This window comes from Sorex fumeus, unplaced genomic scaffold (genome assembly GCF_029834395.1).
Source record: "Sorex fumeus unplaced genomic scaffold, SorFum_2.1 ptg000239l, whole genome shotgun sequence".
NCBI lineage: Eukaryota > Metazoa > Chordata > Mammalia > Eulipotyphla > Soricidae > Sorex > Sorex fumeus.
The window spans coordinates 459,193-476,455 of record NW_026606296.1 but is presented as its reverse complement, the minus strand read 5'-3'; the positions used below and the strand labels follow the sequence as shown (position 1 = coordinate 476,455).

At 47.0% G+C, this 17,263-nt stretch overlaps 1 protein-coding gene across 1 annotated transcript in view; it reads left to right on the top strand.

The window, feature by feature from the left end:
* The window catches only part of LOC130018140 (NUT family member 2G-like), a 122,571-nt gene extending 111,631 nt beyond the window's left edge, over window positions 1–10,940 (top strand). Inside the window, exons 9-11 of the mRNA XM_056108947.1 lie at window positions 9,634–9,791; window positions 10,251–10,379; window positions 10,751–10,940. Coding sequence (XP_055964922.1) covers window positions 9,634–9,791; window positions 10,251–10,379; window positions 10,751–10,940 — 477 coding nt within the window. The remainder of the gene's footprint in view (window positions 1–9,633; window positions 9,792–10,250; window positions 10,380–10,750) is intronic.
* The last annotated feature ends 6,323 nt before the right edge of the window (window positions 10,941–17,263 follow it).

The following is a 17,263-nucleotide window of genomic DNA, read 5'->3' as shown; positions in this document are numbered from 1 at the left end:
AGTCCTCTTCAACTAACATGTTGGGAAAACTGGAAAATAAAATGTAAAAAAAGAGAAATATGTATCTCATATCCCCCCAAATGTAATTCAAAGTGGATTATAGACATTGAACTTGGTCCATAATCCATACAATACAATTATGAAAGCATATGCAGACCTGTCTAGGAAAGGAACCTCATGGGTGTGTGCAATGGTTTGACTTCTCTGGTAAAAGAAATAAAAATACAAAGAGGATTAAAGCAAATGTACAAGTGTTTACAGAACAAAAGAAACTTGGGATAAAATTTTCAAACTGCCCTACTTAGTGGGAGAAAATATTTTCAAACATATAACAAATGAAGGACCAATATCAAGATGTATAAAGCATGCAAAAGCTCAAAAAAACACAAATCATCACATCAAAACAGGAGAGAAGTGAGACCCATCCACAAAGAGGACATACAAATTATCAATAAGTGTATGAAAACATGTTTAGTATCAACTATTACCAGGAAGTTGCAAATCAAAACAATGAGATATTATCACACACCATTGAGAATGGCATATGTCACAAAGAGTAGAAACAACCACTATTGGCAGGAATGTTAATAAGGTTCCCTCACGGGGGAAACGATCTGGTTCAACTTCTAGGGAAAATACTCCAGAGATTTCACCAAAACAATAAAAATATAATTTCCATATGATTCAGAGATTTCACTTGTTGGCATTGTTCCCCTAAAAACAAAAAAAAATCTGAATTTGGAAAAATATATGTATACCTATGTTCATGGAAGCACTGATTAGAATAGCCAAGATATGGAGACAATGCAAACATCAATGATGGGTGAATAAAGAAGTTAGGACACACGTGCACACATGCAGATGTACACAATTGAATTTTACTAAGGTATTACTAAATAATGAAATCTCTGACTGGAGCTGGAATAAGTAACATGGATTAAGACAAAAACCTTAATTTCAATAAGTAAGTTAGTTGAAATAAGTAAGATGTATTAAGACAAAGCTCACAGGATCTCACTCATCTGTGATAATTGGGAGTCAGAAAACAAGGAAAGAGAGAGTGTCAAATATGGCAACCCCTTGGCTTGAATTGCAAACCTGAGATTACCATGCACTTGAGGGTGGAGTGGGACATAACAAGAGGTAGCACATGGATAGAGGTGGAAAATCTTGGGCACTTGAGTGGGGTGAACTGCAATGACTGTAATAATAAACACTGTTCCCCAAGAAAGCAATGGTTAGAACTGTTGGTTATTAATTCTATGCTAACAGGGAAGGCACACATGACCTGCAAAGATTAACCTTAGACCTGTCACTCATCATCCTCATTTAGGAGGACTTGAAATGTTCTTGACTGAAGTAGTGATGGTTTCCAATGAGAAAAATTCTCTCTTGCTTTCACATGACTCAAACTTTGCACACAGCCTTATTATTTTAACCATCTTAGACATCCATAAACTCCTTTGGTGTTCAACCCACTTGGGAGCTAGATGGCAGTGGGTGCTGGTCTCCTGGTGTATTTAGGGCTCATTCAAGCCCGGAATGGGTGGAAGGGAATACAACAATCTATCTGGGGTCTCCACCTATAGAGTTGGAGTGCAAATAACCCGGAGCACTATCAACACAGCAGAGCCAGAGAATGAGAAATCAAATTCAAAGCAATGAAGGAAAAATATACATGCATACATATTTACTACATATATATATATATGTATATATATAGCATTCAATGCATCACAATCTTTTCAAGTGCACATGGTTACATTTGCTAGGACTGATCATTTGTTAGACTACAAAAATTTTCTTAGCAATATCAAGAAGATCTAAAACATGCCAAGTAGCCAATGTGAACACAATGGCAAGAAAGAAATTAATCATAAAGAAAACTTAGAACTACTTATATGCATGGAAATAAAACAACTCTGAACAGCCAATGGTACAAGAAAGAAAGTTAACTGGAAATTAGAGGAGAAAAAATGAGACAAATGAAAATGGAAACACAACTTTCTAAAACAAGTGACATGCTGCAGAGTTAAGAGAAATTTCACAGCATTAAAGGCCTGCGTCATCCCCTGATGTAGGATAACACTCTTTTGTCCTTCCTCAGGTAGCTTAGGTTTGTCAGGTCACACCCATCTAAGGACACTGAACTTGTAAGCAATGTCCTTTCTGTGTGGACACAGGAAGACAGTTAATATTATGCTTTGTAACTTGGGAGTTGATTGACTCCAAATAATATTTACTCCTGGGCATCTGATTTCTTGACTCAGTTGCCCTTAGTTCCTAGCACCCCAAGAGCAGGGTCCCGGTGAGGGATTGAATGGACCTAGGGCAAGCGGTGAGCTACCCTGGCACCGAAATGGGCCAGGCCAAAGCGCCACGATACTCAACTATAAGTTGAGGGCATGATCATGGACAAATGCTGTCATGATCCAAAAGTAAGTAATGACGAGACTAGGACCCTGCTGGAGCTAGGAAGATTAACCTGGCGTGAGGACTGCAGAATGTATAGTGAGATGTTCTCAGGAAGAACCAAACTAAGTTTATATCTCTTACTGTGCTCATACAGAATGACATTGCTAGAAATAGTAGAAATAGATTTATTACAACTATTTAAGTAGATTACTAACTGAGGGAAGAACACACCCTTGTTGGGATCCCACCCTTGAGCAGATCTCCTAGTAATCTGGAGTAATCTCTTTAGATGACATTTTATCCTTAATCTCCTGGAGCAGTGGTCTTACCTCTCTTTGTTGATTTGTCAGTATTCAACCCACCTTTATGTCACCGCCTTACGTGACTGCTATATAAACTAAGACTGTAAACTCAGAGAGGAGAGTCAGAGCAAGAGGGGCTCAAGCTTGAGAGAAAGAACAGCCATCCTGATCCAGGCACACACAGGACTCAAGAGCACTGAACGAAGGCAGTGAGAAAGGGCCATCCAGTGAGCCCGTGAACACACAACCTTCAGCGTGATAAGATTTTACACCCTGGCAGCCAAAATCCTCCAGAACTCAACTGCTGCCATGTTCACAGCCGTTCTTCACATGTTCAGGCCAAGGCTCACCTATGAGTGAACGTATTCCTGGACCATGCGGCTGCGTCTCATACCTGACCCCACCCATTTTCCAAGAGTGGCACACCACATTTGATGGGGTTTAAAGGAGAAGGCAACCAATCCTATGCTTCCTGTTCATTGATATCGACTTGCTCCAGCAGGCCCAATAACGACTCCATTTTGAGACTTGTTGTTACTGTGTTTGGCATATTAAAATGTCACGGGTAATTTGCCAGGGTTTTCAGTGCCGGCGAGATACTCTGGGTAGCTTGCTGGGCTCCCTGAGAGGGAAGGAGGAATTGAACCCAGGTTGGCCTTGTCGGCCACATGCAAGGCAAACGCCCTACCGCTGTGCTATCACTCCAGCCCAATATATATGCACACAATGTTCTACATTTTACAATATGCTCATAATCTCTTATAGAAGGGCTTAGTGGGTCCTGCGTGAAATGCAACAATCTTCACACAGTTTTCTCTAAGGAAACATTTTCGAGCATTTTCATCATTTTATTCAGAACAAACAATACAAAAGAAATCATGTTGGTTCTGCTTTGGGGCATGGGTTGGGGTTTGGGGTGAAAACATCTGAAATATGGTAGTGGGAAGGTGTAATGATATTGGGATTGGTGATCAAATATTAAATGTAATCAAAGATCGCCTTATAAGCGGCCAACATGGCCGACCCGAGTTCGATTCCTCCACCCCTCTCGGAGAGCCCGGCAAGCTACCGAGAGTATTGGATATGCCAGACACAGTAACAACAAAGTCTCCAATGGAGACGTTACTGGGCCTGCTCAAGCATTGTGAACTACTTTATAAAAATAAAATTTAAAAAAAGAAATAAGAAAATTCTCAAATGAAAGGGAAAATTAGCCAAGCCACCAATTGATGCTGGTATAGTAAATAAAATTGACAAAAAAATAAGTAGCCTACAATGCTACAATTTGCAAAGGAAACATTTAAACCAACATTAAAATACAAAGAAGAACACAGCTACTGTGAACAATGGTACACCAACAAATCTAAACAAGATTGACTCAGGATAAAAATACATAAAATAAAACCAGAAATAAACAAATGGGCCTACATCTGAAAGCTTATGCATGGCAAAAAAAAATCAGACTTCTTAAAAATCCAAATCAAACTTTCTTAAAATTGAAACACTTCCTACGAAATGGGAGAAAACATTTGCAAACCATGCTTTTCGTAAAGGCTTAAATATTACATACACATAAAGCGTTATAAAGCTCAACCAGAAAAACTCAACAATTACATAAAATTGGAGATGAGCATCCATTTTCCGAAAATGGCTAAGAAAAGCCAGCAGACATCTGAAAAGATATTACTAGTCACTTGTTATCTAAGAAATGCAAAGCAAAAATTAAAAAGCAATGAATTTCAAGTTACAAGAATCAGAAAGATATATATATCTTAGCTAAATATATATCTAAAAATAACTGATATATATACATATATGTGTGTGAGTGTATATATATACATATATGTGTGTATGTATATATATATATATATATATATATATATCTGGAAACAACCAGTACTGAGAAGGGGTGGTGTAAAAGGGGTGCTATTTCATTCACAGTCTGTGGGAACAACATTTGGCTGAACCTCTGTGGAAAAGTTTGGAAACTTCTCTAAAAGCAAGAATCACTCTATCACTGTCATCCTGTTGTTCAACAATTTACTTGATGAGCTCAATGAAGTCAGGTGCCAGCAATGTCTCCATTCATCCAAGCCCTGAGATTTTAGCAGCCTTTCCTTACTTGTCTTTCCCAATGATTGGAGGTTCTTTCAGGGTCAGGGAAATAAGACTCATTATTTTAATAATTTTGGCATATCGAATACACCATGAGTAGTTTGCCCGGCTGTCCAGTATGGGGAGAATACTCTCGGTAGATTGCTGGACTGTCTGAGATATATATATATATATATATATATATATAAATTCCCTCTATGATTTGTTACCTATTGTCTGAAACTATATATAAATATATTTATATATATAAATATATATATATATTTCCTCTATGATTTGTTACCTACTGTCTGAAACCCATCATATTGGTGCTGTAATTATAGAAAATGGGTAGGGATGTGGCCAGGAATATGTTCACTCAGATGTGAGGCTCGGCCCAAGTGTGTGGAAAGCGGCCTGGAGTTGGGTAGTGGAGCAAGAATATAGGTTCCAAAAGACCTAGTGATTTCACATTTGCATGTTCCCACCAAAACCCCTTAATAGAAAACTCAAAATGATATATGCACTCCTGTATTCACTGCAGTGCTAAGTACAATACTCAGAAAAACCCCAAATGGACACATAAACGGATAAAGTTGTAGTATAAACACAAACAACAGAACCCTACTCAGCTACAAGAAAAGGTAAAATCTTGCAGACTCCTGCAATTTGGATGGATGGAGGGCATCCTGACGAGCAAAATAATTCAGAGCAAGGACAAATACTGTATGATCTCAGCGTGCTATTTAAACAAAAGAAGGTAATTTAAAAATCCTAAATGAAGAGAAAGTCTTGACTTTTGATTACACTAAGAAATCCTCAGTCAAGGAAGAAGCAGACTGAAGGTGATCTGAGGACAATGGTGGGGAAAGGCACCCACGTCGAGAGTTACTGATGACAACATATATGACCTTAGTTGTGTGATGCACGTATAACATGCTGAAAACCACATGCCATGACCACTACATATGTGCCTATCTTTGCAAACACACCAACACTTGACCTTCACTCCTCAGGTACACAAAGCAACTTAAACTCCCGAAGTTGCTCATGGGGAAAATGAAGGACACCCTTCATTCTGTGTCCTTGGGAAAGAATTCATAAGAGCTTCCATGACTGGCTACTCCCAGGACAGAGTGGAAACGCTCAGTGAGCTGCTGCCTTGTCTGCCCAGTACACCGTCTTCCTTTCCTCTGGGATTTCTCAAGATTCTTTCCAATTGCATTTGCCCTTTCTCCAGCAGATATTTATCATCCTAACAAATTCTTTGTGGGATGAAGGAAACTGAATTAGTGTTGCCATAATACCAGAACCACCACTACCACAGGTCCCTCATATTTAATGGGTCACCATGTTCAGCTTGCTCTGCTGGGCCCAAAATTTCACTGGCTGCTTACTGAAGTAAACAACCTGAAATGCGTGTTTCTGCCACTTGGCCATCCTACTGGTTTCTTGGAACTGGTTATCACGATGCTTCAACTCAAACAGATCTGGGATGGCAGCATTACACCCATGTACTTGTGAGCTGACAATGGCTGGAACACTTCTACCTGTTCTCTGTAAATGAAGTGTCTGTGTCCAAAAGTACTACAGATAATGAACACACATTTTAAATATTTTAAGGCATTAAAATGTACAAAAATAATGTTTCACTGTCAATTTTGCAAGCTAAACTGAGCCTTTACCTATCTTTGTTGATATTTGCTTTGTTCTTGCATCTCCTGCTAACCTGGCTATCAATTGCACAACAATTGGACGTCATATTATGATTGATCCATTATTTTAAGTCATGAAAACTGTTTCATTTATTAACGAGGGTATAGTGACGGAAACTAATTGCTGGTTCCTAAAACGTTTTGGGAAACAAAGGAAAAGCTTTTCTATGTATTCATTTTCTATTTGTGTTAGAGATTTTCCCCATTTACGACGGACCTGACTTTCTTCAAGTTCAAGGGCTAATGTTTTCAATAAGAAAAAACTTCGTTTGCTTTTGTATCATACAAAAAAGGTCCACAAAGTAGTAGGGTTAGTTTGCTTCTGCTGTTTTATTGCTGTTGTGTTTTGGGATTCTTTTGTTTTGGTTTTAAGCTACACTGACTGTGCTCAGTAATTGCTCTGCACTCAGGAATTACTCTGGCAGTTCTCAGGGTACCATCTGGGATTACGGGGATGGAAGCCATGTTGGTCATATGCAAGGCAATGGCCCTGCCCACTGCACTATCGCTCGGACCCCAAGTAGCAGTTTGAATGGTCCCAGGATTCCTTTACCTCCCTCGCGCTCAGCATCCGGATCCGGAAAGGACATGGCGCAGGTGTGCGGTGGTGCCCACAGCCTGGGGGAGATGCGCCCCTGCAGACAGCTGGACAGGGCCACACACCTCTCTGTTGAATCTGATAGAGGCATGGGTGCAAATATCCCAAAGGGGAATCATTACACCCATAGCCTGTAGGACGTTGGTGGTTGCAGACCCCGCGCGAAATGCAGGTGCGCGTGCGTGTCCGTTACCTCTAACTGCTTAGAACTGACCCAGGACAGCCCCAGTGCGCGCGCACCTACGGGCCGTGGTGGGTGCAAACTTCCGCCAGTCACGCACGCACAAGAGCCTCCAGAATTATAGGTGGCTTTTCAGGACACAGCAAGGAAGCAAACATAAAGTCTTGCCTGAAGCCTGAGGACAAAGTTCAAGCTCAAAATCCATCTCATGAGAAATCCCTGGCTGAAAATCAAGTATAGTTTCTTCATGACAGAATTGGAAGTTTCAAGAAATTTCTCGAGTCCTCGTTCCCTGTGTCCAACATTGTTTGGGGAAGGATGTTCTTGATTTTGATAGAATTCTTATGACCTGGATACCGCTGTTGAACCAATGTACAGTGACAGAGCAGCTGCTGGGAAGCGTCCGGAGATTGGTGTCTGCAAAGGCAGCTTGCCACGCTGCTTAGGATGGAATGATCTGACGGCTACTGGCTGAGCAGGTCATTCCCTCCATAGAGGCCAAACAGTGCAATGAATGTTGTATATAAATGCATATTCCCAAATCCTTTCAGACTGAGATTTTGGGGAGATCTTATAAATCGTTCCAAAACTAGACTGAAAAATTATTTTCTTATAAACACTGAAGAAAAGAGTGTAGAGGAAATTTGAATCAGGTTTTCCCAGCCACGGATGAAAATATGCAGAAGGTAACTTTGTTGCTGATCTGAACATTGAAGTCAGTTGCACTTCCATTCTGCTCCACTTCCTAATTCAGACCTCCCTATTCCATTCGCCACTGAATTGCCAGACACTGTAAGGATTTAGTTAGGGTCTGCAGAATTTCATGCTGTGGGGATGGAGTCTCCTGAAAAAGAGAGAAGCCGTTTGACGAATATAAAAAAAATCACTACACATGCCAGCTGGTAGAACATACATGTGCTTTTAACCAGAGTGGAAACCAATAGTGAGTTCATAAAAAATGAGATTCTTTGGGGTTTCAGTACATAGTACATACCTAGAATTATGTTAACAACAGAAAACTACTTTGGTGTGGGAGAGAATTGTACTGACCAGAGAAAGTAGAAGGGAACACCCAGCACTGCATTAAACACACATCATTGACTTTTGTCAAAGCTTAGCTTTGAACCATTAAAAATATTCCTCGATTCAACGTTTTATTTAGGAGGCAAATCATCCATAAAATATATTGCAAATACAAAGAAAGTAAGTTTGAGTTTGGAAGCTGTTCCAACTTGAGGTTTCGTGGCTATTCTACGAAGGATAAGAGCTTCCAGTAGAACAAAACTTTGAAAAAGCTAGTCAAACATGTTAGACAAATCTACATTACTTTCAGTCCTAGGTACTGGACCCTAAGAAGGATCAGCAAAACAAACAAACAAAAAAGCAAAACCCACAGCATTTGCTGAGGAAAACTCCGTTCAAATTGTGACCTACAGGGGTTCACAGGTCACTAATGACTGAATTTTCCAAAGAAAGAGTAGACTCTGTTGAAGGAGGTCATCAGGGAGAGAGGAAGGAGAAAGATTTGAGGGGCACACAACTAGACTGGTGGATAAAGTATTGAGATACAGCAAAGACCATGCCAACCTGTGTGCTGAGAATTGGGAAACTGTCTAAATTGCTGGAAGAGGCCATGTGAGCTGTGCTGCCACTGACAAGTTTGAAGGAAAGTTCTTGTTCTGATCCTCCAATGAGATCCCTTCATGGAATGTTGCCCCAGCCAGGCCCTCCTGGCCCTCCCCCTGTACCATCTCCCTCTCACTCCTCCTCCCTCCTGTCCGCAGTGTCTCCTGTGCTGCTCCCAGAGATGACCATGAATCTTGGGGTCTTCGGCTCTGCTTTCAGGGTCTCGCCCTTTCTCAATCCAGGGCTCCCCCAGCCACCACCCTGGGAACCGATCCAGATGCCCCCTCTGGTGACCTCGGCCATTGCTCCTGGCAACCCTCTGGTGCTGTCACCTTTCCCCATGATGCCTGTGGTGGCAGGAGCTGCTGGCCATGGACCCCATGTCCCTGGACCTTGCAAGGTCATCATCTAGGTCAGCCCTGAGGCAGCGCTTGTGGAGTCAGCCCAGAACCAGCCTGTCATCCTGACACAGGCTCCACTCAACTGTGGGGCCGCAGAGGCTCCATCTTCCATGGCCGGTCATCCTGCACCCCTCTACTTGGTATCGTCTGTGCTGGAGACCGTTATTCCAACTCCAGCTACTATTGTCACCCAGGCTGGAACGAGAGACCATCCTCCTCAGGTTCCACTGCCAGTGGCCCAGGTGGCTCCCATCATGCTCCCATGCAGCGGTGGACCACTCTCCCAGTGGGTTTGTGGTAGAGTGGTCTGGCCACCACCCGAAACCAGGCATTGCCAAAAACCTCCAGCAGTCCCAATAGCGTCTATGAGAACTTCCGGCGCTGGCAGAGCTTCAAGGCCCTGACCCGGCAGTACATTCCTCAGACTCTGGACACTGAGGCCCTTTCCTGCTTCCTTATGTGAGTCCCTCAGGTGATCTAGAACTAATGGTAGCTTCCCAGAAGGTACTGGTGTGACCCCCAGCGTAGGGTCCATGGGAGAGAATGTCCTCAGGAATGCCATCCCAGAGTACTGGCTCAAAAGCCTGTAGTGACCAGCCATGCCTTAAAGCCTCAGCTCAGTCCCCTATCAGGGTTGGTCCTGACCTATGGAATGAAGGACAGACATTCTGTTCCTAAGACCAGACACAGCACAGATGCACCAAGGTTCAGACAGGCATGACTGCTCGGCCTTGGCGTCTCATGACTTATCCCCAGAGCTGAGGCTTGACACTAGAATAGCCACCGGTCTGGGGTGTAGGAGGCGAGTCAACTCTGGGAGGGGAGGGGAGACCAGGCCGTCATCGGGGGTCAAGGAATGGGTGTGGGGCAGCGGGGGCTCCCACCAGACGCAGACCCTGACCAAGCCTGTCCTTGCAGCCCAGTGCTGCGCACCTTGGCCTGCCTGAAGCCCACCATGGGCCTGGAGGAAGGCCTGCGCCGTGCCTTGCGGGAATGGCATGGCACGAGCAACTTTGACCGCATAATCTACTACGACGTGGCTGCCAAGTGAGTCAGTTCTGGGCAGTGAGTGGGAGTTGGGGCTGGCTGCGGGCCGGGGCTTCAGGGGCTACTCCCAGATGGCCAGGGGGGCCCTGGTATCCCCAGAAGGCCCGTCCCCTGCAGAAACTTGTCCTACCCGGGGCTGGGACAATTCTGCCCACCATGCTCTGGGGCTCCTGACCACAGTCTAAGGGTCACAGTCCCTTATTTTCTATGACCCTCAAAGGGCTGATATGGGGAATCACTGGAGGTGCTGGGGTTTGTGCCCATCCATTCTCCATCCTCCTGAGGGCTTTTCCATGAGCATCCCCTGTCCTGCCTCATCCCACGTGCTCCAAGCCAACCCGACTCAGTGGGGCCTGTACTCCCCACACCAGGTTCATGGAGTTTGAGGCTGAGGAAGAAACGGAGGCACAGAAGCTGCAGTCGAAGAATGGAGTGCAGGGCAAGCCACCCCCTGCCCCACCCAGGCCTGAGCCTCAGGGTGCTACAGGTCAACCACTAGGCCAGCAGCCAGATACAGACCCTGTTCCCCAGCTAATGGTCACAGGCCTGGGAAGGCCCTAGGGTTCCTGCCCTTCCAGGGATCCTTCGCTCTCCCATGTACCCCTAGGCCTATGCTCAGCGGCTCCCTGTCCCTGGCTTTCTCCCTCTTCCTGCACACCCCATGCTGCCTGAGGGTGTCGGACTCACTTTTGAAGTGGGGTTGGAGACCCTGGGGACACTGTGGGCCTCTCCTCCCATTGAGGTTATCCTCATCCCTCACGCAGTCACGGGATTATAGTACAACAGATGTAGGCACTCACCTGACCCAGCCCACAGGTACCCATCCGCAACTCTGTGCTCAGTGCTATGTGCCTGAGGGCATGGACCTGGGTTCCCTCACATCCCTCTCTTCTTCCTTCCTCCTCAGCCTGTGTCCCTAAGAAGGCCGTAACCCGAGCTCCGGCAGCCCAACCCAAGACACACAAACCACAGCGGGCCCCCAAGACAAAGGCCCCCAAGGAGATCCCCCCTGAGGCCGTGCAGGAGTACATGGACATCATGGACGAGCTGCTGAAGGCCCCCGACACAGTCAGGAGGGCACCCCTCGGGCGACGGGCAGTGGGCACGAAGGAGCAGCAGGAGGAGGCCAGAACCTGCCCTAAGCCGTGACTCCTGAGCTACGTGGACGAGCTGTGCTCCCAGGAGGCCTTTGTCACCAAGGTGGGGGACTGGGCTCTGCTGTGGGGTGGGGAGGGCGCAGGACTGCTTCTGTCCAGGGCTTGGTAGTGACGTGTGCTCTTTGCTTTGAGACCACCTGTGCTTGCATTTTTCTACTTGTGTTTGTGTGCATATGTTCACGTGTGTCTCTCTGTACAAACATTGGCCCTTGTTTGTGAATTTCTGGGTTTGGCCAATGTGTGAACATCTCTGTGTGTCTCCATTTGTGTGTACTGTGTGAGCTCTGTGCAGAAACGTAAGAGGATACATGTACATGTTCCTAGAGGTCGAAGAGTGTGTGTCTTTGTGTCATGTGTGTATATGCATCCATGTGTATTTACATGTGCTTCTCTGTGAGAGTAGGTGAATAGTCCATGTGCCTTTGTGAGTGCGGATTGTATGGGCCTGTGTGTGTGAGAGTGTGAGCGCTCCCGGCTTGTGTCTGTGTGAGAATTTGTGCAGCCGTCCAAGCCCCTGCACTGTGCTGGGAACGGGTGTGTTTGCTTCCTCATTCCCATTGGTCCTTATGAGGACCCTCACTTCCTCTTCCCCCTTCCAGGTCGAGGCGGTCATTCATCCCAGCTTCCTGGAGCACCTGCTCTCCCCAGAATTCCAGCTGGATCTCCTGGCCCTGGTTGAGGAGTTGGAGGAGGAGGAAGGTCTCACCCAAACACAGGTGTGGCAGATGCGTCTCTGGGGTCCATGCAGGGCCCAGGGGAAAAAATGTGAGGGTTTCCTGCAAGGCAGTGGGCAGCTACCCAGGGCAAGGTCCTTAATCTTTCCTTGTCTGTCCCGTCTCGACTTCTGGAACTGAGCATGGTGTCCTGAACCTGCAGTTTTCTTTATCACTGATAGTTCAGGATCTATATTGCCTTTGGTGCTCTGTTACTTTCTGCCTATTTGGAGAGAGTTCAAAATCACAGGTAGTTCCTGTCAGGAATGGGTTTCTTTTTTTTTGTATGCAAAATAATTTTTTAAATTTTATTTTCATAAAGTTATTCACAATAATGGATTACATTCAATATTTCAATCCCACCACCATTACATCATCCCAACACCATTATTTCTAAGCTTACCACCACCACCACTCAAGCCTGCCTAACAGACTGATACTTTATTTTGTATAGCTTATTATGAATAGCATGAGAAGTCACATGGCCACAAAAGTGGCTGCACGCCCTGGAATTCTAAAATATTAAATAATTAGTGTCCGAAGAAATCTCTGCAGCTGCTGCTGGATTCTGAGATTCATTTTTGAGTCTCTGGATCATGACCATTACTGAGCTTAAATGGCACAAGGAGAAAGGCAGTTCATGGGCGTGATATAGAGGCTAGGAGATGGGAAGGAGCAGCTGTCCCTGATCCCTTGAGGACTAGAGTCAGCAGTCACTGGTCTCACATACCTGGGTTTTCCATTGGGCTCTGGATTCGTAAGGGGCAGGTGGAAGTACAACAACTGCCCCTGTCTGAGGAAACCCGGTGAAATCGGCCTGGTGCAAGATCAGGAGAAATCGCTTCAGCAAGCTTCCTGGTTCCGAGATTCATTTCTTGTTGGGAATGTTTTAGGGGAAACTTGAGGCTCCTCCACAGCACCGGAAGCGTCTGGTGTGAAGTGGCTCAACATGCCTGATCATGCATTTGGTCCCTAGAAGCAAGAACAGTTCCTGGGCACCACACCAGTTTTGTTCTACTCTCTCTAAAACTGTGATCAGTGTGGTAGAAATGAAGTATGTCCAGACTCTGTGGCACTGCTGAAACAAGGTGGTCAGACCTTTCTACTGTTCCTGCATGCTCCCTTATGGGCACACAAAGTCCAGCATCCAGACTTCAGAGCAGATCAGCTGCCCTGTAGGGGACCCAGATACAGCAGCGGGGCCTGTGCTCATTCCCATAGACTAGACCATAAACTCCAGGTTGTTCCTATTGGCGAGCTCCTTGACACCTGGCCCCACCCCAGCAAGCGCTGGGAGTTTAAACAACACTGACCTGTCTGGAGAAAGCTCTGCTCTCCACTGGGGAGCACTGAGGAAGCCCAGCAGTCACAGTCAGGGAGCTGAGGGGTCCCTGGGCTCTTCCTCCTCCATGGAGCAGACCCTAGAGGGGCAGCCGAGCTGTGGAGCTGGGTTGGATGGAGGAGACTCTGGGGGTGGTGGTGCTGATAAAGGACCTGAAAAGTTGGATCAAGCATCTGGAAAGCCCTGGGGACCTGGCTTTTACCTGTTAGAGCAGGGATGGCAGCTTGCTGAGACCAGCTCTTCATTCCTCTGAAGTGGGACGGGAGTGAGGGTGGAAAAGGGTCTATCTGGGGTTTGGGAGGTATTAACACAGTCTGCTCCCAAGAAAATGCACATCACAAAATCCCTGGAGAGGGGACCATGTTTTATGTGACCAGGATAAAGATTGAGGGGTGCATTTTCATGGGATAGGTGGAAAACAAAGGTCTCATTATCAGGCCTTGAGGATCCTGGAGCCCCAGAAGAGTCTCGCTGTTTGTGTCAAGTTCTTGGGATTGGGTTGTGTCAGACTAAAGCCATCCCAGAGCACATACAGGCACACCTGTGACCGAGCCTGGAAAACACTTGCAGGTGTTCCTTGCATTGTTGGTGCTTCGACAGGCTTTGGTGCCCTCTTTGCCCAGGTCCTGTTCTCTCTGTATGTGTTGTCTCCAAAAGGGGCCACCTGGGATAGGCTCCGGAAACGGCAGCAGTCTCTGCACTGGCCAAAGGGCCATGTTCCAAACCCCACAGTTGGAGCAGCTCTGGTGAGGGTCCAAACTGCACATCCAGTTGTGGTCTAGGTAAGGGCTCAGGCACTGGATCATGGAAGGGAAAACAAAACCCGCACCAGAGCTAGGTGAGAAGAGTTTCTGCAAACCTGTGTAGGCAGGTTCAAGCTGTGCAGGGGCTAGGGACTTACATGAGGAGATAGTCCACAACTCTGGGCCAGAGGGCTCAGGACAGGGATAGCACAGGGGCAGGTCCAAAGTCAAGGAGGGCTCAGGAGAGAGCTGAGTCCAGTGGGAAGGATGGGATTAGAGAGGTCATATTTTAGGGGTCAGAGGGGTGCAGCCAGGGCTGAAGCCACTCTGGCCATGGGCATGGAGACTGGAAACCCCTGGCAGGAAGAACCAGCCCCGCAGCCCTTGGCTCAGCAGGTGCTTGGGGCACCCGGGGCTCAGGTGAGCAGATGGGCTGTGGGCGGGGAACAGCCGGGCTGGACTGGCCCATCAGTCTCCTCTTTTCTCCTCTCTGTGTTCCCCAGTCTTCGAGCGGGCAGCCGGCCACGGCGTCCTTACAGTTGGTGCACCCGGAACACCCTGTCCAGGTCACATGGCCCACTGCCCCTCCCGGAGACAGTGGGGAGGTGGAGGCAGGACACTAATACAGCCCCGCACACAAAGCTAGTGTCTGGGCCGGGGGTGGGGGTGAGGGTTGCTGAGGGCATGGGTTTTTCCGGGATGCAGCTGTGACCAGCTGTGGCCACCATATCCCTTCCGCGGCTTCCCACGGAGCTTGCTCACTGTGTGCTTTGCTGTCCACGTTCCTGTTGCCCAGGCAGCAGACAGGGATATCAGACACCAAGCTGCCCTCTCACTCTGGGACTGGTTGACCCCTGCTTCTGCTTTCCCACTGAGAAGTGGTCAAGGGTCTACTGGAGAGGAAATGGGGACCTCCTGTTTACCACATGGCATCGGGATGGTCATCACAGTGTGCGGGAAGCCCGAGGGGTATGGATGATCTCTGGTGGCCACGAGGCTGTGGAAGGCCAGTGGCCATGGCAGGCCAGCCTGCAGTACCAGAGCATTCATCCCTGTGGAGCTGTGCTCATTCATTCCCACTGGGTGTTCTCTACCGCCCCCTGCTTTACAAAGTGAGTTGTTTCTCAGGTCCTAGAGCCAGGCTGGCAGTGGGAGAGGGTTAAAATATTAGAGCCCCTGCATCTTCAAGGCTGTGTGCTGGGACAATCTGTGTCCTTCTAGTCCAAGTCTTTCTGCCTGTGACCTGTCCTCTCCTGTATTGTCCTCTCTCCTCACCTGATTTTGCTCATCTTCTTATCCTCATCCCTGTGCCTTACCCTGACACAGGTCTGCCCCCGAGACGGCAGTGTTCATCCTGCCTCCCAGGTGCAATGCCAGCTGGCTCTGTGTCACCTCACACCACAACTTCTCTCAATGTCCCTGCAATCCTGGTTGTCAGAGGGAGGCTGGAACCTGGGATGTAGAGGCAGATGCTGGTATTCTGTACGTCTCTGGCCTGGGGTCTCTGCTCACCACATGTCTATTGGTCAGCTGCATGGACACTAGATATGGAGTCCCTGACCTTGAAGAAGAACAGAGCTGCTCTCTGTTCTGGGTCTGATTGGGTGTTCCCAGTGGTTTGGGGGGTCAGTAACCAGGAGCTGGATCTTTGGTACGTACAGAGGCCCACAAGCACCTGCTCTGTGCTGTGTACCACTGGAGACCCACTGTGGATAAGGTTGGCTTGACCCACCTCACTGTGTCTCCATTTAGTCAGAGAAGAAGTTCCCCCTGTGGGTGAGCAGGGCTGACACCATTGGAGTGGAGAACTCAGATGGGCAGGCTCCAGTGGGCATGGGTCAGTTTGTGGATGCGAGAGTTTGGTCACCGGCTTTGTGGGAAGGAATTTCCAGGTGAGTGAGTGGGAAGGTGGAATGTTTCATCCCTCATGGTCAGAACACAGGACATCCTGCACGCATGGTCTCCTTTGACCAATGATTCTGTGCAGTTTCAGAACAGGTGAGTACCAAGAAGGAGTGAAAGAAAGGAGTGGTGCGAGAGCAGTTTGGTCATAAGGTGGGTCAAGAGCCAAGATGGAGCCAGGGCGCTCTGCATGTACCCAAGGAAGGTCAGGATTGTCCAGCTCCATGGGACCTGCATCCCTCCGTGATCCTTTCCAATAGTGGGTGTGTGCTGACTTGTGATTAAAACCGCCCTGATTGCTAGAGAGAAGGTCAGACAGAAAGGGACAGTTCTGTGCGGTGGTGCAGACAAGGCAGTGCTGGGGGTCAGATGATGGTGGAGAGGCACAAGCTGCCATATGCAGAAGATGATGACTGTCACCTTCCCTCCTGCAGGAAGTCTCATGCCCCTGAGGATTACTGGGTGTGTTGGGGAAGTACCCAGCTCTACCAGGACACCCAATAGGCCAGGAGGGTGGCTGTGAGCTGCATTATCATCCATCCAGACTTTTAGAAGCTCCAACATTTTGCAGCGGTGTTACAACTGCACCAACCTGTGAACTTCAGCTCCTATATCATCCCTGTCTGCATTCCAACTGCTGTCATGGAGCTGCTTCTTGGCACATCTTGTTGGATAAGTGCCTGGGGAAAGCTTACTGAGGACAGTGAGTGGTTATGGTGTGGGTGTGAATGGGAATAGGATTCTAGCTCATCAAAATCTCTAGTTAGCGTGGAGGCCTACGGACCTTGTGCTTCTGTGCCTTATTTCCTGAGAACTGGACTCTTCTCATTCCTCTTGTGAAAAATGTATCCTTCTGAAAGGAGGACAAGTTACTTCAAGTTACTCAGGTCGAAGACACTGAAGTTCTGGGTCCTTTGCTTTGGGGAGTTAGGAATCTGGAAATTAAAGTTTCTCTGTCTTGGGTGTAAAAACTTAACTAATAAGTGAATTGATTTAGGGTTTCTCAAAAATGCTGTTTAGGTGGCCT